Source organism: Carettochelys insculpta, chromosome 5, assembly GCF_033958435.1.
Source record: "Carettochelys insculpta isolate YL-2023 chromosome 5, ASM3395843v1, whole genome shotgun sequence".
NCBI classification, from domain to species: domain Eukaryota; kingdom Metazoa; phylum Chordata; order Testudines; family Carettochelyidae; genus Carettochelys; species Carettochelys insculpta.
This window is the reverse complement of record NC_134141.1, coordinates 108707045-108732656: the sequence shown is the minus strand read 5'-3', so window position 1 is coordinate 108732656 and position 25612 is coordinate 108707045. Positions and strand designations below refer to the sequence as shown.

The following is a 25612-nucleotide window of genomic DNA, read 5'->3' as shown; positions in this document are numbered from 1 at the left end:
ATCCATATCATAATATCGTTGGTGCCTGCTGGGTGTAGCGTCAAGTTTGTATTTAAAAGGTCGAATAAAGGCCTGTGTGGAAGCGCCAGGTCTTAAAATCAAGTTTATTAGCCTCCAGCGGTGTCCTGTATAACCCACACTATCCCACAGTGCTCCACTCTGGCTGCTGCTCTCCAGGTGCACAGGAATTCGGAAGACCATGAATTTCAAATGGGGACCAGGAAGCCTGTGGCTATGGGCTCATGTTTGTATGAGAACCTGAGAAATGTCTTTCTTTCTTTGCTATTTGCACTGTGAGTGCATCCACCCATTATAAATAGCCCCTACATGGAGTTTGTGGTTCTGTCTTTGCACTTCGTATTTTTCTTCTGTGCTGCCTGGTGCTGCTGTTGCCCTGCTACACCATGTGGCAACATGGCTGTTGTGGGGATCGTGCTTGCAAAAGAGGCCAAGAAACTTCTTCTCAGAAGTTTACATTTATGTGCGCACCTCCTCACTCCTCCGCAAGTGTCACACAGTGTGGGTCTTTCCTGCGCTCAACCATATCACATGGTAAGCCCTGACACAATAAATGGACATGTCTGCCATTTGGTGCTGACCATGCTGCCAGACAGTACCATATACTGGCTTGCGTGCAGTTAGGGCTCCAAGGGCAGGAAAGAATTTCATGGGCTTGCTGCCTCTGGTGGGAAGTCTCCCCCGGTGGCTAGGAGTTTCAGGGCCTTTCTGCCACATGGGGGACTACTTTAACTGGCCCCCCAATGAACCATCCCATGCTCCAACAAGAACCTGGGGGGCTTGCTGCCACTTGGTGGGGAGGGGAGTCTTCCCCAGTGGTTGAGATTTTCAGGGATGGGGGAACATTTCAACCGGCTCTGCAGCCACAGACCACAGTGTCCCCTTCCCCTGCCCCAAAATATTTTCAGGGGCTTGCTGCTCATTGCAGACACCTGCTGCTTTTTGCAAAATCTTTGATATTTCAGTTATAAAGTCTTCTTTTCTAACCTTTCCTATTCTCTTTCTTCATGGTTTTGGCCCTGCAAAAACATGGGGAACAGTGGGTAGAGAGCCAGATGAGATTCTTATTTCTGTTATGAGCTCAGTGTATGATATTTCACTGCCATCACATTTTAGAAAGACAATGTAGCAATTTTATATGGAGATATACCTGTGCCATAGAACTGGAAGGGACCTTGATAGGTCATCAAATCCAGGCCCCTGCCCTCACAACATTCCAACCCCGTCCCTAGCCAGCCAAGATTTTTGTGGGGTTGCTGCCATCCCCCATGTTGGCAATTTCTGTGAAGAGGGAAGACAGTGTTTTTTCCTAGCCTTTTCAATCCTCTTTCTTCTAACTTTGCACCCCTTTGTGTAGGGAGGAGTAGGTGAAAGGCCGGTTGAGAATGCAGACTCTGCACAGAAGCTGTATAAATGAACTGGGAACCCAAAAACCCTCTTCTCAACAACTTTTTTTCCAAAATCTTTACTCTTTCATCATGCTTTTCATTGTCCCCATATTATTTTCAGGGATTAGATGCAATCAAGGGAAGGGGGACAGTCAGTGGACGGCCAGTTGAGGAGACACACACTTGCTGATTTTTATAAAATCCCTCAGTTACAGAAGAAATAGATTTCTGTTAACTTTGCCATCTTCGTTGGTGCCCTACTTTTCTTTCCTTCTGACTGGAAAAATGGACGTTTGCTTACCACAGGAGGCGAATGAGGGCAGTGCAATGTGGGAAGATGTCAAATACCAGCAGACATACCCAGAGTGTTATAGGGATGAGGGAACTGTGGGATAGGTTCCCACAATGCCCTGCTGCAACAGTCGATGTTTGGCAGTTGAGTGTGACAGCAATAAGTCAACTTTGTGAGAAACACATGGGGAGGTGAGGATAGTCAAATTTGAGTTTATAAAATCCAACATTACAAAATCAATATTAATAAATTAAAATGTATCGCATAGTGTGGACATAGCCAGAGACTCCCGCAGCTGGTGAGCGCAGCCACAGAACCTATGCAAAGGGGTTTCTGTCCAGAGACCCTTTCTAACTATCTCACAAATCACCAATAATACAGTTCTTATAATGACATACAACACAGCAACAATGCATTGCATCAACAAATGGGTTGGAATACACTCGAGACAACTCTACTGAGAATCAGTGCAGTTGTGGGAGTGGTATATCCCTGGACAAATCCCGCTGGTGGTGGCCTGCATACTAGGCAGTAACAATATACATGTGGATGACCTCAGCCACAGTTTTCCTCCTGTTCACAACCGGGAAATCAACGTATCCACCCTCTGCCACGTCTTCCGCATATAGGGTTTCCCAACCATGGCTCTGTTTGCTGCAAAGGCCAACACATGCTGCCTCCACTATTGCTCTTGTTGTGGATTAGGCCACAGTTCACTGCGGGATACAGTCAACATCACATGGAATGCACCTTCAGTATATGCATTCCCACCGATCTCTCTGATTGAGAGGGTCCTGGTCAAGATAACAGGGAACAAGGCCCTGGTTGGACTTCTAGCATCCATGTGGCCCAGACAGATCTGGTCGTCCAAATCTCTAAAGCTGTCCAGATGTCTCTCCTATTATTTTCTCCCATCTTCTCACTTTTAACCCAACAGAACATGTCCATTCACCACCCAGCCATCTGCTGTCTTCACCGCCACACGTCGTTCCTCGTGGATTGGCAGATTCACAGCTGTACTGCCCACCTCAGGTTCAAACAATATTGTGAACAGTAGGTGACTTGCCACAAAGGACACTTACAAAAATGGCAACGCTTCATAAGGTGGTGTATCTCTCATAATCATGTGACCCTATGCACCTGCCTATTGAAGACCACTCAGTCTTCACCCACCTACCTGTCAAGCGGTTCCTTAAGGGCCTGCACAATACCTTTCTGCCAATCAAAGAGATGATGTCAGCATGGGACCTCAATTTGGTCATCAGTGCCCTAACTGGCGAACCCATTGAACTGATACCACATGCTCTTTGTTGCACTTGTCCATGAAAGTAACTTTCCTTGTGGCAATCACCTTGAAATGAAGCTTGGGAGAGATTGTTGTACTAATGTCCAAGCCACCCTATATATACAACCTTTCACGAGGACAAAGTGGTCCTCTGCACCCACCCAAAAATTCCTCCCGAAAGTACTTACCTCTTTCCACAGCAACGAGTCGGTGTACTCACCTATCTTCTTCCCTAAACTGCACACGGACAATAAGGTCAGAGCCATGCAGACACTTCTACCTGCAGAGAGCACAGCTGTTTCAGAAGTCAGCTTGGCCAAAAGGTCCCCTGGCATGCCTGTCTCCAAACAGAGGCTGTCCAAATGGATCTCAGGCTGTATAAGTGTAACGAAGAGCCTCTGATGGGCATTCATGCCCATCAGACACGTGCAGTGGCTGCCTCTATAGCCTTCTTCTGAGGTGTGCCCACTGACTATATTTGCAGAGCAGCTACCTGGGTGTCTGCTCACACATTCACTCATCATTATGCCATGCAAACTCACAGACTCAATTCGGCTGACGTGTTTTACTCTCAGCCAACGAACATCATCTGAAGGACCTACCTCAAAGCAGTGACACTAAACGTGGAGCACCCACGTGGACCGTTGAAGAAGGAGGAGAGGGTACTCACCCTGTGCAGTAGCTGGAGTTCTTTGAGATTGTCCCTATAGGTGCCCCACCACTCACGCTCTGCTTTGGATTCCTGCTTTGGCTTCCGGATCAGAGAAAATTTGAGTGACAGAATGTCTGCCCATGCACAGTAAGTGTCACAGGTGTCTCGTGCCTGTGCCCTGCACACCTGGGCAGCTGGTCACTGCTGTACACAAGTCTTTGATCCAAGGCCTCAGCAGCGCTGACTCTCCTAAAGGTGGAGCAGCTATGGGGACAACATCTCAAAGAACTCCAGTTACTGCACAGGGCGAGTAAACTCTCCTTCCATTACTTTATATTTAAACCACTAATTGTGAAATCTGCCGAATGCATTTCATGGGTAGCCAAACTGTTTATCATTTATTTTTAAAATTTCGCTCTTAGATGCATCCTAGCACAAAGCTATAATCTATTGTATAACTACTGTGTCAAATAAGTTTTGAAGATGAAACAGGGAGGTTTGGTTTTGGTTATACAAAACTATATAAACTAGGTTTTGGGATCTTGTAAAAACAAACCAAGAGCTGTTTGAATCTGGATTTCACTGTGTCTGAACCCTAAGAATGTAGGTAAGCAAGCAAGTTGTGTCCTGGATTAGGAGCCATGGTGTATTTATTTTTGAAAAGCAAAAACAAAATCCTGTGCTTTGGTTTATCTGTAATCAAAATATTTTATGTTGGTAATGTTTACTATTTTGTTAAAAGTCAAAATCAGCAAATAAAGCCAATAACAGCATACCCTTACAGAACAATATACTCTCCTGCACTGAAAAATGTCAGAATATGAACTCTGTTGGGGTCTATGGCAAATAGTTGTACTTCTGGTTCAGTAACAGCAAGTCTCACATTTTGAGAGTAAAGGTGCTGATCCCTGCATGATGTGATGGCAGTACATCGTTAGCATTCAATCCATAACATTGGAGGCACTTCTTGCAGAAGAACATTCCACTGGAATATTCTGTAGTTGAGTTACTGTCCTATAATAGATCACAAAATGGGGCTTATGATATTATTGAGAGCTATCAATTAACGCTATTATATTTTATGTATTCAAATCAACTTATAGGAGGCACTTCTTGAAGAAATACTTACGGTTAGTGATGGTGCACTTTTTAGATTCTGCACATAGCCTTAGTGAAGACTGTTCTACCTATGTCTTGCCCTAAGACTCCTTTATCAGGTCTAGCTGCAGCTGATAGAATATGTATGTAGAAGCATGCAGAAAGCTATATGGGCAATATTTGATTTATCCTAATTGTGGGAGATGCAGTGCTGTATGTATGTGCTAAGTGTCTTAAACCACCTAATGACTTAGGAGCTAAGGGTGGTTAGAAGCTTGTCAAAAGTACTCAAAATCGCGCCCTTAACAGTATTGTTTCCAAAGAGGAATCTGAATAAAAGGACTGATTTTTTTTTTTCCAGTCCCCAAGCCATGCCCACTGGTGCTCAGACAAAAGAGTACAGTACTGCTATCTGTTTGCAATCTTAATTGTTGTCTTTTCTCTGTGTATAGGTGTTTATTAACACAGAAAGATTTCTGTTTGGGTTGCTATGAATAGTGGAACATATGCTTTTGAGTATAAAGTGGTACAGCTTTATTGACTGTAGTGGTGATATACCAAGTGAGAATCTAGTCCATAAATTTAATAAGTCTATTCTGTTAAATATAGCGTCAAAATAATACTTCCCTACCTTGCTTATGTAGCAACATATAAGTGACAAACATATAGCAACCATTTTTCAGCATGATGACCATGCTCAGAATTCTATTAATTAAACTCTGATATTTACCCTATTTCCCCATCTGGAGTATAGCATAAAGCTTTTGTTGTGTTTTGCTTATGCCGGTCTCAATCTTTTTTGGCAAACCCTCAGTGTTAAGGGTTGTTCAAACATGTTCATTCTTCTGGCAGTGTCACTAACCAGTTTGTGTAGTGATATGTAGTTTTGCCTACTTCTCAGATGAAAGGTGCTTCAAAAAGCAAGTAAGAAGGGAAATATCATGAAGTGAGAACATGTACACATATAAATTACCAAGGGCTGAGATTTTAAAAACTGACAAGATTTTTGAGTGCCTCAGTTTTTGGATGCCTCCAACTTTAAATACCTTTAAGCGGCCTGATTTTTTGCAGAGGTGGGGAGACTTGGCACTTTCTGGGAATCAGGCTGTCCACCAAATGCCCAAAATCACAGGTCATTTTTTTAAATATTGCTTAAATTGTATAGCTTATAGACTGGTAACAGACTGCGTTGATGCTATGTAGTCAGAATAGCAGTAAACATATTTTAGTGTAAGAGCCCAATATTTCAAGTCCTTTATACAAAACTCCTTTGAACTCAGTGGAATTTTATTCAGATTAGGCTTTCTGCATTTGACCTGATCTGTGATGAACAGTTAGGTATCAAAATTGGCTTTGAAAGTGAGCCTACGTAGTGGGAGGAGCAAGCACATTTTCTTGATGACTGACCGAATTTAGGAATGTAAAACCAGGGATAGGAAGAGGAGTTAATTTTTAGAACCATGCTATTTCAAAGAGGGAACTTTTGCAAATATGTCTTCTCTGTTTTTCTCAGAAACAGGCAGTCTCTTCTCATGCTATACTGCTGAGTTATGATCCACAGAGGTACTAGAGTCCTTGCTTTTATTAGGAAGGCAGATGCTCTCTGTTATGAAGATCCCTAATTTCCTTCTCCTTTCTGCATTCCAAAATAGTCTGAATTTGCTATTGTTTCGGCTCTGCTGCAAAGCCCTTCTTTTTAGCAGAAGTCTGGAAGACATGAGGTTTGATGTCTGCGTGCACGTTATTTTTGTTGTACGTGTTTAGGATCATGTGGGAGCAGAGCTGGGGCAGGTCTGATTATGGATGATTTGACCTGTAGGTTTCCGTTTTCTTGTATTCTAAGGTCCTTAGGTACTATTGTCATAAACGTTATTAATAATAATAGTTTGTTTGAGTCCAGAAAGTAAGACAATTGCCTTCTTATATGTTGAAATTGAAGTAAATAAAAGGCAAACTAAACATTTTGGTTGTGTTTACACTAGAGAGTTTTGTAGACAAAATTGGCTTTTGTGTACAAAACTTGCAGAGCATCTACACACACAGTATGCTTTTTTCTTGACAGTGTCTGTGGACAAAAGCCAGGTAGACACCCCAGGTGGCCCTTTTGTCAACAGAGTTGATTGAAAGAACAATTTGCTTTGTATGTGTAAACACAATCGGTCGACGGAAGTTTTGTCGGAACATCTCTTCTGAGAGTAACTTCTGTAGACAGATGCGTCTAGTGTAGACATAGCCATACTCTTTGACTCTCCCCTATTTAAGACAGAGGAATAATAAAGCCTGGGCTTGCTTCTCAGTGTTTGGGGGGGAAAAAACTCAGTGAATTCTTTGTGTGTGTCTGTTGTTTTCTTGTTTTTTTTTTTTTAATTTAAGGAAGCTTAGTTGGTGTGTCTGAAAACAAGATACGTATCTGCACTCAGCCCCAATCACAAAACCTGAAGGTAGGGGACAAGTTGATTCTAGAATGTCATGCTGTTGGAAACCCAGTTCCTCATTACCAGTGGTTCAGAAATGGACTTCAACTGACAAATGGGAACAGAAAGGAATATATGGTGAGTCACTGAGGGGTGCTTATTTCTCATACTAATCTAACCACTTTTATCTCAATTATTTGCCTGAAACATACTTTAAATGTTAAGAGTTATTTTAACCTTGAGATAGCCTAAAAACTTTTTCAGTTTCTGTTGTCCCATTGCTGGTATATCTATAGTGGTTTTGAGTCCCTTTGGAGTGGAGAGTTCTAAAGTAAGTTTATTTAGGGAAACCATGTCCCTGGTGGAATTAATTGGTTGCAAGCAAAGGAAGATATTTTTGTATTTCAGGCCAGAGTGATGTCAACTTAGCAGAAGGCTAAAAAGAAATGGAGGATGCATTTATTGATTATATTTTTAACTAAATATTTGCAGCACCTTCTCTCTATCCCATGCCTGAGAACGTTGTATGTGGCAAATATTTTTTTAACTCATCTGAGCTATAGTATTCCATGTTTAATTCGGCTCAAATCAGCAAGATAAATTGGTAGTCAGCTCTTTGTCTCCAGTCCTGCAACAAGCTTCTTGCAGACAGACCGCTGTCCTGCAACATTAGGACCTTTGTATTTAAGGTCTTGTAAAAGATGTCTAGTCTTAAACCAATAAAAAGGAAGTTATAATAAATTAACTGAAAATGCATTTTCTGTATTTTGAGATGTGTGGTTCTTATGCTTATGTAGGTGTCTTCTGTGGACATGGAACATCAGGGAACCTATTGGTGTCGTGTTTCTAATGACCAAGATGAGCAAGAAAGCAAGAAGATAGAGGTTATGATAGGTAATGATCTTGTTAACCTGACACATAATAAAAGCTAGTGAATAATACCTGATGGCTAGACAGTAGGTCTCCTATCCAAAGCTTGCCCATTAGTTATAAAAAAGTTATACTTGCCAGCACACCCTGATTTTTAGAAACTTAACATTTTAAAGTGCTTAGAGAGCATCTGCTGGCATCTCTGTGCAACTTATCAGGTTTCTGAACGTGGTTTTGAAAAATCATTCAGGTCACGTAATTCATGAACAGAGTATTAGGGCCAAAGAGAATGACCTGTCTGACTTTTCAGATTTCACCTGTAGATGTTATGGATTGTGGTGAGTGAGGAACCATTGCTCACTTCCTTCACAAGCACAAGTAACATCAAGTAAAATCACCCACACTGAAGACAAATAAATGTGTAAATGATGCAGGTATATGTGTGCATGAACAAGAAACCTAGAGAGGGGAACAATATATTCTAATAACTTCCAGACTAGTCTTCATAGGCACTGGAATTGTAAATATGAATTTAGATGTATAACTGTTCATGTTGTTTTCTTTTTCACTCTAATAGTGTACATACCTAAACTATGTCAACCAAATTTTTCCATCCTAATACCAATAGATGGAGATATTTAAATATGAATATGTATATAATATAGTTTGCCAGTAATCTCTGTTGTCTTCTGGTTGTTAATGCTAATTGAGAGCATGAATTATACTCAGATTTTTCTCTTAAAATATAAGGAAGAAAAGCTCTGGCAGTGGAATGCACAGAAGGTAAAGTAAATCTTTAGTTGTGGGTGACTTTAAAAACAATCCTGGATGCTGTGAATTATGGAGCTTGTTGGATATATCACTGTAATAGTCTGTGCATGGTAGGCTTTTAATGTGCTTCACAATATTGATTTGCAACACAAAATTTGATATTTCTGCATGTGCGTCCTATTTCTTCTTTTGCAACTGGTGCTGTCCCATTAAACGAAATGATTAGCTACTTTCTTTATCTGTTCATGAAAAATATTTTGGTATCCCTATGTTCTGAGCTTGAAAAGTTTTCCAGATTCTTTTGAAATATGAGGTGCTGGGATGTCTTCAGCTAGGCAAAGGGGTAATGTCCTAGGGATGAGCACCACTTAGGCACCAGCAACTGCTGAATCAGACCTAGTTCATGTTGGCTGCCAATGGCCTGTTCAGGCAGAGACTGCTGTGCCCTCTGTGTTGGGATGGTTATGCTAGTTCTACACCAGCTTTATATCTACAGTTGCTCTGTTAGGTCACTTTTCCTCTTTGCATTGCTCCATGAAACAAAGGAGATGTACTGAGAGCCAAGGACTAGGCCCTTAACATTCATATCATACATTGACTGCTTAAGCTATATATTGTTTATGGCATATTTCTGTACAAAAAGGAAATGTACTTAGAGATTTTAGGGATATTTTACTGATCTTTTAAATCAAGTCAGGCATAGTATAATTTTAAAATATGTATATATAGTATCTGAAGCTATGTCTACATTAGACAGTTTTGTTAACAAAACCGGTATTTTGTCAACAAAACCTATGGAGGGTCCACATTCCCAAGGCGTTCTGTCAGCAGTAAATTGGCAGAATGCAGCATTTTTGTCAACAGCATTCTGCCGCTCCTCATGAAGCAGAATGCCTCTGTAGACAGTGATCTATTGTCAGAAGGCCAGTCTGGAGGCTCTGGGAGGCATTCTGTCAACAGATGGCTTCCAGGACACCGGCAGCCCTGTCTGCTGTGCTTCTGGTTGGCTGTTTTGTCGACAGAGTGGATTGCTCTTCCAATTCACTTTGCAGTCTGGCTGCAATCTGTCGACAGAAGTTTTATTGGAAGATGATGTCGGACAGTAACATCTGTCAATGGATTGCTCTAGTGTAGACATAGCCTAAGCCTGCCAGTTAATTGCTGATAACACGAGTGATTAATGGGCAGTAAATTAACTAGAATAAAAGATCATAAATCAGCTTTAATCGAACTATTAAACAATGTCTGCATCTACACTAGAATTATCTGTCTGCAGAAGTTACCATCAGTAGAGATGTTCTGACAAAACTTCTGTCAACAGATCCTGTCTACATCTAAAAGCGGGTTAATCTTTTCATCTGCTCAGTCAACAAAAGGGCCTCCCAGACCATCTACACAGTTTTTTTTGTCAAGTTTCTGTCTACAAAATACATTTTGTGTATAGATGTTTTGCCATTTTTGTCTACAAAACTCTCTAGTGTAGACATAGCCTAAGAGAATACCAATTTAAATTTATTACAAAGATTTTTGGATGGTTTCCTATATTTACAACTATATTGATTTCAGTTACAACTAAGAATAACAAGCAGTCCTGTACCACCTTAAAGACTAACACATTTATACAAAGTGTATAGTACTCACTTTACAATATTTTTGTTAACAAATATTTGAACTTAAAGTATTTTAGTTGTCTTTTTTAACTTCACTTCCATAATTACTGTAGAGCAATCCCTTTATCATAAAAGTGCATCTTACAAATATAGAATTATTTTTACATAACTTCAATTAAACACAAATGAGTGTAAAATTTTGAAGCCTACAGATCTGCTGAATCCTACTTCTAGTTCAGCCAAATGCTAAGAAAAGCAAGTTTGTTTACATTTATAGGAGACACTGCTGTCTGCTTCTTATTTACTATGTCACTTGAAAGTGAAAACAGGACTTTGCATTGTATTTTTGTAGTTGGTGTTGCAAAGTATTCATGTGCTAGATATGTTACTTATATGCCCCATCATGAGCTGAACACCATTCCAGAGTACATACTTTCATGCCAAATTTAAATTTATATGCTATTATTGTTTAAGTGCAATTAAAAATCCAATTGTGACTGGTTTTTAATTCTTTGACAGCCGCAATAATAGCAGGTAAATTGTAAGAAACAGGGAAGAGTGCAATGTTAAGTCATTATGAAACTTTTTCACAAGTATGCAGAGCTTGGATGAGGCCAAATGAATGAGTTCAGTCTCTGCACAAAGGGCCTGCTCTGTGAGGGGCCAACTGCCAAAAGTCAATGAAAGATGTAGGTGCTAAGTACCTTCCAGTATTTAGCCTTTTAAACAGAATATCTTTGATGTCAGATTAGTCTTGTGTGGACCCTCTGAACTGGTATGCTTTTCACCCAACTGTCTAGAAGACTCTTCTGTCTTATGGCACTTGACATACATTTTCCTTTATCTCCCATTAAAATCTTTGAAATGAAAAATCAGTGTGTCCTGTGAATGTATGGCATTTCTGAAAATCATTTGTGAAATGTCTTCCTTTATTCCTGTTAAATAAATTTTTGTTTAGAATGTTGCTATTTTAGAACATTTCATAAAAACAAATCTCTTCAAATGTGTGGTTTTCCTCACTCTTCATTAAAGCTGCTTGACCATGGACTCATTGGGTGAAGTATGTATTGTATATTTTTCTCATTAGTGTTTCCATTATGTCCATTCTTTGGTTTTAAAAACTTATAATGAAATCTGAGTACCATATGTAATCACATTTCCTCTTTTTGTTGTAAATCAGCTTGTAGTTTTTTGTTTTGTGTGTGATGTGGTGAATGCTTGTGAAGGGATAAATTTACTAAACTATAAAGAACAGCTTTTCTTTTTTTGTAATTTTGTTCAGGTTTTAGAGCAGCAATGGGCATCCGTGAATAGTGAGTGGGCTGCATGTGTAACTCTCCTTCACCTCAGTGGATTGCAGCAGCCTGCAGCCCAGTGGGGCTTCATCTGCAGCTCTGTGGCCCCCTGCTGCCATGTGCCTCTTACCTACTGGGGTACCAGACCTCTACCATTCCCTCCTTCTCCTGCTCCCTCCCAGAACTTTTGGTGTGCCTGAATTACCTGATAATGCTCTGATTCCCGGTGTTCAGCTGTGGGAGAGAGGGGAAAGGGTGGGGATGCAGCGTGAAGCAGGTGATTTGCATGCTCTGAAAGTGTTGGGCAGGAGAGGAAGAATCAAGGAAGTGCAGGGCTCTGGTGACCTGGTATTTGAAAGGCTCATGGGGTAATGGCGGGCAGAAGGGGAAGCCAGGAGGTCCATGGGCCACAGGTTGCCAACCACTGTTTTAGAGTTTGCTTTTCTAGCCTTCAGCTGCTGTTAAATACATAATAAAATATTTGATCCTTTTTATGTCCCATGTATCCTTTCCTTCTCGTTTGTCAAAACTATAATTTCATTATTTTTGTGTATTTCTCCACAGAAGAGTTTAGTAGTTTTGGGAAGCCTGGTAAGTAGCACATACTTAATTTCAGATTTGAAATGTACATTAAAGCTAAATAGCTCTGAGCTGCAAAATTTTTCATTTGCGTAGTTTAGGTGTATTAGATGTGGGGTTGTGATTTAGTTGCACTGTCAAACTGTCCTGCTGTCACTGAAGAGCATGAGTACCAACCGCTGGTCAGACGGATAAGAAGCAGACTGCAAACCCCAAATTGGTTGTGAGTTCTATACTAACATTTCACCAACCAGTGATCAAGTATAAATTTCTCAGGCACAGCAACAGCCTTAATGTGGAATCACTCTTGAGTACTCCTGATTTATGTTGCTACTCAGGTAGGACTACCTTTGTGACAGATGGTCCCTTACATGAAAATCACAATATTATTTAGATTATTCCCAGTCCCAAATAATGATTCACTTATCCAGGTTAATTGCGCTTTAGCTCTCACACCAAAGGCAACACTTGTAGCCAATCCTATAATAAGCTATCTAAAGATTTACAACATGGGAAAAGAAAATAAGAATTATTTACAAGTTTAAAACAGGTAAACATAGATACTCAATGAAGTCTTACCTTAAGTTTCAAAAGGTAATAGAAGCTTCTATAATAAGCAAGATTTATATGTTCCTTAGGGCTAATACAGGCTAAGCAACTGGGGATCCCTTGCTTATGCCTAGAAATTTTGCACCCCTACATTTGAAGCAGGGAAGAGATACAGTTCCTCCTCAGGGCTTTGTTTTTTTTTTTTTATTCCTCCTCTCCCACTTCTGATCTGAGCTGCAAACTTAGCTGGTGGAAAGATTTCAGCTGGACTTCTCTCTCTCTTTCATGGAGAAAGTAAGGTGAGGGGAGTAATCAACAAAGTATTTTGTTCCTTGATAATTCATATGATGTCAGTAGACTTTCTTTGTCACGTGGGAGATAACATTCTGATTGTAGACTAATATTTCACATTAATGTTTCTCTCCTCTCTGATTTACACCGTTACAGAGGCTTATAGTGCAACTGTTCAAATATTGCCTTACAGTATGGTATATACAGATGATGACTTTATAAGCATGGTCAATGCATGCAGCAATTTACAAGAGTTCAATAAAGCCTGAACAGTACTTTTATTTTTATAACTCTCTAATATCTAATTTATCAATTCTAGCACACAGATGAACTAGACTGATTCCAGCTATATGCTTATTTTGTATTCACGTGCAGCACTGTACCTGGTTTGCCAGCATTACATATCTATCTATTGAAACTATTAACTGTCATGTTGGGAGCACTAAAATAAGTTAGTATAATTTGACGATAATCCAGCAAATCAGTATATATTGTTGCAAAACTGCAGCAAGCCACTTAATATTAAAAAGTAAATCTTTTTTATGGCTTCCTGTATGTGATCTTTGTACTTCAGATGTTTCAGTGTGAACTGGTTTTATCAGATTATCTGCTGTTTGAATGAAGCCTTTTATTGAATTGAGGTGTCTGGCTGCCAAACATAAATATTGTGACTGTACAGTGTCGTTATTCTTGGAGAGCAACTAATGTAATTTGATACACATCTGTTGTTGATTCAAATATTACTCCATGAGAGATTATCCCAGATACTGGGTTCCCAAAAATGTCTCCTCATAAAGGCCATGTAATTCTTGTGCTGCACACAGAATACACCTTTATTTTTGCCAAGAGTTAATTTACATTCCAAGAGATTCTATTAACATGTATGCATCACAACAACCCTGTCAACGAAAGGGATAAGCATTTCACCCACCTGTTACTCAGCATTAAATGTTGTTGTTACTACTGCCATACCACTGTGAGTGGTTTGGGGTGGGTGTTGGGGGAAAAGAATTTCTAGCAAAGTAAGTACCTCACTCTGTTCAATATAGCAAATATTCCCAACTCATGATCTGTTTAATTCTATGTAATCCATCTGATCAGAAACGCTATCAGAGGCTTAGCTCAGTAGTTTGAGTATTGGCCTGCTAAACCCAGGGTTGTGAGCTCAATCCTTGAGGAGGCCATTTGGAGGTCTGGGGGAAAATAGGTTAAAAAAACAAAACAAACCTGTCAGGGATGGTGCTTGGCCCTGCCGAGAGGGCAGGGGACTAGACTCCATGACCTCCTGAAGTCCCTTCCAGGTCTATGAGAAGTGTATGACTATTTTTTTTCTTTTTAAACTAATGGGTGTGTTGTAAGATCAAAATGTATACTTCCTTGCTTTCTCAGGTTCAGGGTATAAATCCCCTCCACCCCCAGCCCATATATCCTACTTAAGCAAATGTGCTTGTTAGAAAATTAAGATAACAGAAGATAATTCATATTACTAGAAATTAAAAGTGAAAACCTATGCTGGAAGTGAGAGAAAATAAAGACCCCACCAAACTATAGAAAAGAACTAGCTGAAGTAGGGGATTTTAACATTTAAACACATATACAACTTTTTTTTCTCTGATGTACACAACTACATTGGAAACTACTGATGGTCTATGTTTTTCCTTTCTTTTAAGTAGACCTTGAAGAACAATCAGATTGCAAGCTTTCTGGTGAGTAGTTTCATATCTGTGATAAAGATGTATACTCTGAACAAAAATGTGCATCAGAATCTTAAATCAATTGTTGTGGCCTTTTTCTACCATTGCTGGGACAATAGTCCGCAGTGCATTTAATGGCTATATGGAGATAGGCATAACAATCTCTGAAGCTTTTTGGTGCTTTGGTTAGCAAACATTAAGTATTTGAAAAGAAATGGTGTAGAATTGCCTTTCAGGTCTCATAAATTCTAACTCCTGTGTGCGGTCTCAGTATGAAAGCTGGTGTCGTATTTAAATGGTTTGACAGTCTTAGCTGGTAAAATTAGAATTGTTTCTCGCACAAGGTGGTTGCTGTTTGTTCAGTAAGTGAAAACTTTTGTCATTTCCACTGGCTTCTTTTCTTAGCATGGGACGTCTATAAATCTGTTTACAAGCACCATAAGTCTTACTGTATGACTCTCTCTCTTGTATTTGCCTTTTATCTGCCTCTGTGTTATGGAATCACTTATGCCTTCAGATTAAGATGGGAAGATTTTTTTTTTTCAGTTAAGTAGAAATAAACATAGTAATAACAGGTGTTCCTCAGTCAGTACGTGAGCATCTTGGCTGCAACTAGTGCCTTCTGCTGTGATGCAGACATGCATTTCCAGCGAATGTACCAAAACACTAGGTGCGTCTTGCCATGCTTTCGTAAGGGTGTCATATATTTACCACCTTTTATTGTGTGAATTTTAATTTTGTAAATAGAGATTGTTCTTCAAAGAGAAAATAAAGCTGATGTGGCGAGAGAAGGTGTAAGGGTGTCTCTAAATATTACAAAGGTCCTGCCTGATAAGGATGTCTTACTATTATTGATTTGAAACCACCATGTTAGCACATACAAACTTTCTTCTTGTAAAAGCTGTCTTACTTGAGCTGGTGAAATGTAACCATGCTATTTGGCTTTATTCAGTACTCTATTTTGTGTGTGGGTTCATTGCAGTTGGACTGGAAATCTCTGATCAGCCAAAAACAAAAACAAACAAACAAACAGAAAACGAGAACATTACCTCTTCATGGCAAACATTTTTAATATGTATTTGATAGTCTTTTTCCCTCAGACATTTATTTTTGAGTGTTAGGTATCCTGAATGGCATGTACAGAATATATGCCTGTTCAGCCTGATCCAAGCACTTGAGTCTCAGAAATCTTAGTTTATAAGCAGACAATTAAAAGAAACTTGTAGCTTACAGGCCTACAAAGATTGTAGCTCCTTTGGTGCCATGTTTGTTATAGTCACAGATTTCCTAGTCTAAGCAACATCTTTGCTCAGTTTCTTTTAGGCAAGAGAAATTTCTCAGTTCATTTTCCTTTTAATGCAATTTGGCTTAGGGTGGTGTAAACGGTACTGAAAAACTTCCATTAGAATTGTATTCTTTGGCTAAGAACCTTCCTCATGAAAGGGAATAAATATACACTCTAACAATAAAAGGTCAAATGTTTTGTTGACGTGGCAAGATAAAAGCTGTATGCATAATGACAGGTTTCCATGCCATAATAAGTGACTACGGAGAGAAGTAGATAGCTAGTTTTGCCTGAGCCAGTTTGGTTGTGTTTATACAGAGAAATCTACATGGTAGAAATAAAATGGATGTGATAGTTCTTGATACCCAGCAAAAGTTGAAATTTAGTGCCTCATCAACAACGTTACCAGAATCTCTGCCAGTATCATAGAAGTTGGGCAGAATTAGTGTGTGGAACCATGCAATCCAGTCTCTCTTAAACTTTGAATGTTGACTAGCTAGAGTTAATAAGCTTACTATCAAAGATTAGCATGGTGTAATTTCAGATATTAAATTGTGTATAATATGATTAATCCTGAGAGCTAGTTCACTAGCAACTAGCACTCAAATACCGGGTGCAATCTCCTCTTCTAATAGAATCACAGCTGAGACACTGTTTCTGTGACCTTTACTAGATGCTCTTTGAATGGATTAACTCAAACATACTTGCACTAAACCCTTTCTAGGTAAAGCATTAAGTTCAAATACAAGAAATTCATAAACTCTACTGGCATAATAGACCAGTACCTTTCAATCACTTACCATGAGAATAGCAAATGGAAGTTGAACTAGTGTATGTTTAAGCAGTTTAATTAGACTTGATGGCATTCAGATTGTTTTATTGTTTTAGGGCCCCTAATTTGCAGTGTTAAGTAAGACTAATCCAAATAGTCAGCATTATCAGCATAAATAGGCATGAGATAATGACATATTGAATAAAATATCTAAATAGAGGGTTATTGAAGCATTAAAAGTGTGTAATTTTGTCTGTCCCTAAAATGGCTTTCATTATGCTGTAGCTAAGCTAGTTATAGCACCTCCTGTACATGACCTGTTTCTCTTTCACTCCAAAACTGACAGCTGAAACAGTAAATTGACTTTGTAGCAAATGGTTTAATGGTTTCTGCCACTTGAGTAATAATCCACAGAGCCTTTGTTTTTCTTCACACATCTGAAAACCTGAAATGTGTCTTATCAATATGTTGAATAAATGTGAAACATTAACTCAAATGAACACTTTTCTCTGTTTTCCGCAGAAGTGTCCTGCTAGGCAGATTGAATGACTGCAAGTCTGTGACTCTAGAATAGGCCTTAGAAGTTTTTCGGCTGTAAAAAAATATTTGAAAGCTAAAGATGCTGTGATTTGGTGGGGGAGGGGGAAGGAGGATAAAGGTCAGACAATTTATTCCAAAGCACTTTTGCAGGTGTGTACTTTCTGAAGCTGCACATTCATGCTCAAAGCATCATTGACCTTTCAGTTAGGATGTGCACATTAGGTCTCTGATACTGAAAGTGGCTCTTCATGCATGTAGCGGGAGTCTTTTATGCAATTCCCAGTGCTGGATCAGGGTCTGAATGAAAGAACATGCTGTTCACAGTCAGTGCAAAAATGCTTTAAACTTCTGAAAATGTTAATTTTGATGTAATAATCATAAAGACATCAGTCTCCAGCAAGTGCAATCTACTTTTAAGCTACACTCTCAAAAGTCAGCTGTTTTTAATGTGAAAACGAAAAAGCTGTCATGAAGCCATCATGTAGATGATCTGAAGAAATGGGTCTGTCCCACAAAAGCTCATCACCTAATAAATTATTTTGTCAGTCTTTAAAGTGCTACACAATGTGTTTTTTTTTTGATAGAGTACGGACTAACACGACTATCTCTCTGTCACTGTTTTCAATGTGGTTCTGTTCTGACCAATGCAGCAAATTATTAATGGAGTTCTTTTCTCACTCAGAGCATCTTCAGTGCTCTAAAAATGCTACATTATCTCTGCCTTAGGCCTCCAGATTTTACACTGTGTGGAGAGATCAAGAATGAAAGCTTTAAATAATAAATGTTTTGGAAGGTTATCTGCCTATAAATGGTTGCATGGGAAACTTGGGTATAGAATTGCTGGCACAGGTACTATAATACTGATTCAGATACATTTGAGTACCATTATGCAAGGTGAACTACTTTCTTGCACTTAGAGAGATGCTAACGAATTGTAGATATAGTAGTGACTGACATAAACAGAATAGTAACAGAGACAGCTCTGCCTGTCTATATACTGTCAAAACAAAAAAGCAGTCCAGTGGCACTTTTTTTTAGTCTTTAAAGTGCTACTGGACTGCTTTTTTGTTTTGATAAACAGGACAGCCAGTTTAAAAAGTTTGGATTGCATTAGAACCTACCTTTGTTCAACTTAGGGACATAGTAAAAGAACTGTTTTTTCCCCAGGTTGTTCCAAATTAGTTGATTGGAAATTAATGGATTTGAAAACCAGATACCCAGGGGAGTCCTTAGGCACAGAGGCAATTTTTGATATTTTAATATACTTCTTACATGCACTTAGATTTGAGAATAGATAATCTTTTAAAAACTGATTATGTTTGCCTGAAGAAAGCTCTTTTGATTTCTTTGCAGCAGTTGACAAAGTAGCTCTGTTGATAGGAAACATGAGTTATTGGAATCACCCTCAGTTGAAAGCTCCAATGGTGGATGTCTATGAATTGACCAATTTGCTGAGGCAGCTGAATTTCAAAGTTGTTTCTCTGTTGGATCTGACTGAATCTGAGATGCGCAATGCCGTGGATGAATTTTTACTTCTTTTGGACAGAGGAGTGTATGGTAAGAAAGTCATGATGTGTCCAACTGATTTAACCAAAAAAATTAAAAAAAAAAAGTGAAGAATATTCTGACATGAATTTACACCTGTCTGCCAGATCACTAAGACCTACATGATAGTAAAGTGGACTTCACTTTAAGGAGCATACGTATTAGGGGGTGGGGAGGGGAGTGGGTTAAATGCCTGCCAGCACATCCTGTGGCTTTGGCAAAAGATACTGTTTCTTTTATTATTTGAGCAGGTAAAATCTTTGAGCCTCTTTTTATCGTACCTAAATGTGTACTGTTATGCTAAATACTGCTATGTACTTTGATATTTGTTAAAAGGCATACTATTTGCTAAAAATTGCTGCAATTATGTGGCTTGTTTTGATAGTAGGACATGCATAATAAATTTTGTGATCTAGGGGGAAAAGAAACAGTTAAATAAGGGTCAGCACTGTGTAGTGTTTTCCGGAATGTAGAAGTATCATTAGGAAGTGTAATGTGAAAATGCATGAACCTACTTGCAATGGCAGGAAAGAAACTGTGAGGAAACAGTTTTGTTTGTAATCAGCCAGAGGTGTCTGCCACAACTGGTTACAAAATCACAAATTAGCTTTTTGAGTCATTGTGTCACCTGTCTGCAACTTTGCACTCCCTATATCAGAGGTCAGCAACCCCTGGTACAGGTGCCGAGAGTGGCACGAGTTGATTTTTATCAGAGTGCAAGATGGGAGCTTAGCCCTGCCCCTTCTCCCCCATGCAGCTGCAAGCTTGCTCTAAGCAGCAAAGTGATATCACCTGTGGATTAACAAAAGACCTGCTAATGCTACCAACCACCACCTAAACTGTAAAGCACTGTATATTTATTTGTTAATGAAGCTGTCATAAGTAGGACTTTTTAGTGACTTTAAAAAGTACAACCATACATAGAGGTCAAAAGGTCAAATTTCAGCACTCTGCCTCAGAAAGGTTGCCCTATACTTTGTTAACTTTGTTCTCCTGCAACTTAAAGAGGATGTGCAAATGTGGATGAAAGAGGGAAATCATCTTGCATCTTTAAGACATACAAGTTTCTTTCTCTGTGTTTTATTTTGGGACTATCAGGTGCTGTCTTCCCTTTTTTGCTGAAGGTCTCATTGGAAAACCAGGAAAATGAAGGGGGAGATTTCTCAGCATTGCGTTATGGGACACTATTTTATTTGTATTACAATAATGTCTAGAACAGTGTTGCTCGGCCTTTTTGTTTTTTTTTAATAAAGTATGCCTTTGAAGATAAGTACTACCCCCAGTACCTATAATTTTCAGACCCACACAATTTTTTTACCATTGCAACACATTTGTTCTGCTGTATCAGAGCAGGTTGTACTGCAGTGTAGTGCTACGAGTATGCTTAGTGTTCTAGAACTTCTGAAAACATTTTCTGAATAATTGCCTGAATATTACAGAGCAGTGGTTCTCTACCTTTCCAGATAAGCGTAGCCTTTCAGGAGTCTGGAGGGAGCTGGCAAGACCAGAGTCACCTCAGGTTTAAAAACTACTTGCTTCCAAAATAAGACCTTAAAATACAAACGTGTTGCAACACACTATTACTGATAAATTTCTTGCCTTCTAATGCCTACCATAAAATTATGAAACAAATGAATTAGAATATAAAGCATTTAAATCTGGGAATGTAAAACACAGAGCTTTACAAATAAGGTGTTGTATGAAATCTGTTTGTACCGACTTTAATAATGCTTTACAGTTGCTTGCTGTAAAACTAGGCAAATATCTAGATGAGTTGATGTACGCACTGGTTGAGAACGATTGGTCTAGTAGCCTGAATCCTACTTGTTAAGATGGATTCTGTATTGCTTTGAAGAACTTGCGATCTAAATAAACAAGATTAAGACTAGCAGAAAATAAATATTATCCACATTTTTATAAAGGAAGTAGGGTATTGAACCTTTAACAAAGGCCTTTCATCCCAACTTTTTTGTTAAGCTTTTAGACTAAACAGACGGTAATAAAAATTTCCCTTCCTTCCCCAGTTGTGGTGGTTTTCACTTCCTTGGTACTTCTGATGTTGGCCTCCTAGTTCTACAGTAACAGCAATGAAGGGTCCTGTGGCAACTTATAGACTAACAGAAAAGTTTTGAGCATGAGCTTTCGTGAGCACAGACTCACTTCATCAGATGCTGGTTCTACAGTAGTTCTCGGGAATGGTGGGGGCAGAGAAACCTACATTTTAATGTTGAAAAACAAGCTGATAAGATTTTTTTAAAGAACTACCATTGCTATTTTAGGCCTTATGTATACATCGTAAAGAAGCAAAAAGACACTCATTTTTCCTTTATAAGATTATATGTAGAGGAAGAAGCTGGGAACTTTAATGAAATATATGGCATGAACTTCTGATGTTGCTGTTGTCTGCAATTTCAAATGGTCAAGGGGTAATCAAATAGGGTTAAATGCTAAGCAATGGGGGCCGTGAGCTCTGGAGTGTGGGGGATCCAGCTTTGTGCCCCCAGAAAGAGTGGAGCCAAGGGCATTATAGGACAGGGCCAAGGACAGTTGTCCTTAGTGCTGCTGGCACACTGGCACTGGGCCCCCCACAAACAGGTACGCTACTGACACTTCAAAGGGGCCTAGAGTTCTGGCTGTTGCTGCTGCTGAAGAAGTGGCGGCCAGAGCTGTGGGTCCTGGAGCAACTGCACATTCTGCTGCCCTGCCTTCCCCCTCCCACACGCACACTGTGGGTCTGATGCTGAGTTCCAAATTCAGGCAGAACTCAAACTGTTATCAGTGAACACTGCCAGCAGACCATCTCCTGAGTAATGACCACAGGATTGGCCCCTTCCTGTATCTTCACGTATTGTGTAGGGGGCTCAATGTGTGAGTAGTGACAGGGAGAAATAAGTTAGAAAATGGTAACTGTGTGCTTTCATGCACTAAGGCAAGTGTACTTTTCAACAGAATACTTTAATAAGTTTAAATCTATTACAGTATTGCACTTCTTGTGTCACATTGGGCTTAAACTTTGACTTTGCCATGGACAGGTTTGTGATTTAAGTAACAAATTAACTGTATGCGAGTTTCTGGTACAGTTTATTGTCATAAAAACTTGCCTTAGTAGTGAGTTGTTGTCCAAAACTGAGATAATAGACAAGAGATTAAGTTTGAACAATACTGGCAAAAAGTATTAGCAATTTTCTCAAGATAGTGTGGCATTTGTATTACACAGAAGTGCTGAGACCTCATCTGGTCTGCAGCCTTGGCTGAGAGCCAGCTGGTCTTGAGCTCATGTGGTAGAGTGCAGGGCTTTAGCCCCTATGTTCACAGGTTCTATCCCTGGGGCCAGCAACCCAGGTCTATTAGTGTTACAACTGGTGCATTGGCTAGGAAGAACTGCTGGAAGGTCTCAGAGGCTTGCCATGTGCTTTCTCAGCCCAGGGAAGCAGGTAGTACCCAGAGGCACTAAGACCTCATCTGGGGTGAGTGAAGTCTCTGCTCTGCAGCATCAGCTGAGAGCCCCTGGCCTTTAGCTTGTGCGGTAGAGTGCAGGGCTTTAGACCCTATGCTTGCAGGTTTTATCCCTGGTGCTGGCAACCCCATGTCTCTCTGCATTTCATGTGGAAAATAGATCTGTGTTTACTAAGACTCAGTTTGACAGAGAAATTGAGCTACTACAGTAAACTCTTTCATGTGCGGCATTCTATCACCTAGAACTCTCAAATAATGGCCATTTTAACCATAAGTGAATTTTAGTTACATTTTCCATGAGTGCAGTATAGTGAAAGTAAATACAAATAAATACAGTGTAAGTTTACAGTGTACAATATGACTCTTGTTAAATAAAGTACTCTGCATACATGTTTCTTAATATCTAATCTTATTTTTCTTTAGTGTTATGCATTACTAGGTATACTTCTCTGTCATCCAGAATGTTTGAATATCTGGAAACCTCACAGTCCCGGGGCTGCCAGATATACCACAATTTACTGTAACTCTGTTGTCTTGAAACTGTAATAGATCAGTTTAGCAAAGTTTGTTTCCTTTTTTAGGGAAGAGGCCACCATGGATTATCTGATGCATAGTGTGAAGAGCGATTCACTGCTGACTAGCTACATGTATTTTTAAAAAGCTGATTTTGTATAAATTACTTTTAAAATAAGGATTTAGCACAGGGGCTAGAATGTTAAACTTAATGTGTCCTGTGCAAATGGTTCTAGAATGCTCACCCCCCTTTCTCTCCTCCTGACTAAACTCAGGCAAGAAACTGCTTAATCTGGCATTTTACTAAAACAGGTGCCAGGCCCACACGCAGATATTTCCTGGTGAAGGTTTCACACTCATGTAGTTTCCTGATGCTTGAAAGATATAAGGCTGGCTGACCTGACATTCAAAGTATTTCTATACCAGAACAAAAACTCGCAATCACATGGAAATTTATTATGGCTGCAAAATTCACGAGACTTCCTGGTGGGGTGACTTCTGTTTTCCTCTCATGTAAAATACTTATGTTGTTTCTTTATATGGTTGTGTGAGCTATGAACTCTTATTCTGCTTAAGGCTCTCTTTACATCAGCTGTTGACATGATTTTAAAAATTAAGTGACCAAAGACTTTGATGTAGTTCTTACTGGATCTGTTTGAGAACTCTTGCAAAGTGTGTTTGAACAGTTTAACCTTTGTTTTTTCCATCTAGCTGATACTTGTGAAAGCCAAGCATGGTGCCTCCCAGTAAAGTTTATCACAAAACCTTTATAAACTATTTATCATTTTAAATGATCATTCTGGATAGTGACTATTAGTATCTCAGAAGCAATATAAAATATGCTGTCTGGTTATAAATTATTAGTGATTTATGGCATTTTAGTGGGCACACCTCCAAACATAAGAGAGACAGCTGCTACTCCCATTTAAACCTTGTTACAGATATTCATGATACTTATCATGACATTGTGCAATTACTGTTTGCTGCCAGGAATGTGGCATTTCAGATACTGTTTCCTAAAGGAGAACTGATAAACAAATTAGGAATAGTGGTCTTGGTACCTTAGTTCCTCAATACATTTGTTGTTTAAATGCAGTGCAGAATTATTGTGCTCATCATATATAAATGAGGTAGGAGATGTAGTAGTGTACATTTTAAAGACAAAGTCAGGCTGTTTTCTTAGTAGAAACTCTCGAGGATCATTTTAAAATCCTAATTTCTGTGAAGAACTTCACTTCTGATCTTGATGTTAGCATAACTGTTTGTGACCATTTCATCTTAAATACTTGTTCTGGCTGGTCATCACATATCCTTAACCCAGTTACTTGCCCAGTGGCATGAAAGAAATCCCTTACCCACTTTACTTTATTTCTTGTGGAAAACACAGGATATGATCATTTAATTAGAGGCTACTATAATGCTTACATGAAAGGGGATAGATTAAGGTTGCATAGGCATTTGCTAACTTTTGAGTGTTTTTTACAGCAAACCCTCCCAACAAATCCAGAGTCAGTAAGCCAGTGATTCCCAAATTGTGGGTCACAACCCTCCATGGAGTTGTGACATCAGCAGATGGGGTTGTGTAATTTGTAGTGCACAGTAGAAGCCTTTTAGCTTTACATAGCATAACCTCACATCCATCATACGTTGGAGGTCACAGTGCACAAAGGGTGCCCTTTTGAGGAGTGAAGGGGCATCCTCCGTAAGGCAAGACCTCATGTATACCATGGTCACACTGTGGAGGACACTATGTCGCTCTAAAATGGCATCCTCTCCGCTGTCTGGGGTCCTGGGAGGATGTATTTCATCAATATGGAGTCATGATGGCAAAACGCTGGAAACTTCTGCAGTAAAATATATTTCCAGATTACTGACACAGAAATGAGAAGAATGTGATACGTTGTATGTTTTGGACAATGTGAGGCTCATATTGGCTCAGAGGTCCTGCTTTGCTCTATGGAAATTTTGGGAACATCTGCAGTTCATAGACGGTAGCTTATAGCTCATAATAAGGAGTTAAAGCCATGCTGCTGTAACAAATATCCTATATTTACTGTTTCTATATATTCACCCAAAAAGAGGTTGGGGGGGGGCTCCATAAAATCCCCGAGTTTAGCTTCTGTGTCTCTAGCTACTAATGTATAGCAGAGTGACAGTTTTTCTCCATCTTATTTGATTGTCCAAGATTGTAATGCTTTTGTTTTTCGGAATCCAGCATTCTTAATAAAGACACAATGAGAATGGGAGTGTTGTCAGTTCTTGAAACTCAAACTCCTGGTGGCACTGTGCAATAATACAAAGGATGGATATTTATTATCAAAAATATCCAGGGTTGTCATAATTAGCAACAAGTTTTGGAAGGGATACTAAACCTCATCCTTCAGAGTTTAAGCCAACCTTAGTGGTGGATTAAGGATGAGAATTGTGAGGGAGACAGATTATCCCACATCTGCCTTCTGCAGAATTCTTACACCTTCCTGTGTATCTGGTGCTGGGCACTGTCAAAGAAAGTAGATGAATTCATGCTCTGACCCAGAGTGGCTATTTCTGTGCTCTGATGAGGGAGAAGTGGATAACCTAAGGAGGAGAAAATATGCCACCTATCTTTATCCTGTGATGAGTGTTTTTAAAAAAGACTTCGGAGAGGAGGGAGAGAAATCTTTCCCCCCCAGCTCATCTCTGCAGCTGATCGCAG

General features: G+C 39.4%; 1 protein-coding gene across 5 annotated transcripts in view; it reads left to right on the top strand.

The window, feature by feature from the left end:
- The window catches only part of MALT1 (MALT1 paracaspase), a 75303-nt gene that overhangs the window by 19513 nt on the left and 30178 nt on the right, over positions 1-25612 (top strand). For 3 of the 5 annotated variants that reach the window (XM_074995727.1, XM_074995730.1, XM_074995731.1), the window contains 6 exons: positions 7107-7285; positions 7945-8041; positions 8768-8800; positions 12258-12284; positions 14783-14818; positions 18757-18960. In XM_074995727.1, the coding sequence (XP_074851828.1) occupies positions 7107-7285; positions 7945-8041; positions 8768-8800; positions 12258-12284; positions 14783-14818; positions 18757-18960 (576 nt within the window). The remainder of the gene's footprint in view (positions 1-7106; positions 7286-7944; positions 8042-8767; positions 8801-12257; positions 12285-14782; positions 14819-18756; positions 18961-25612) is intronic. The other 2 variants (XM_074995729.1, XM_074995728.1) reach the window with 2 other exon arrangements.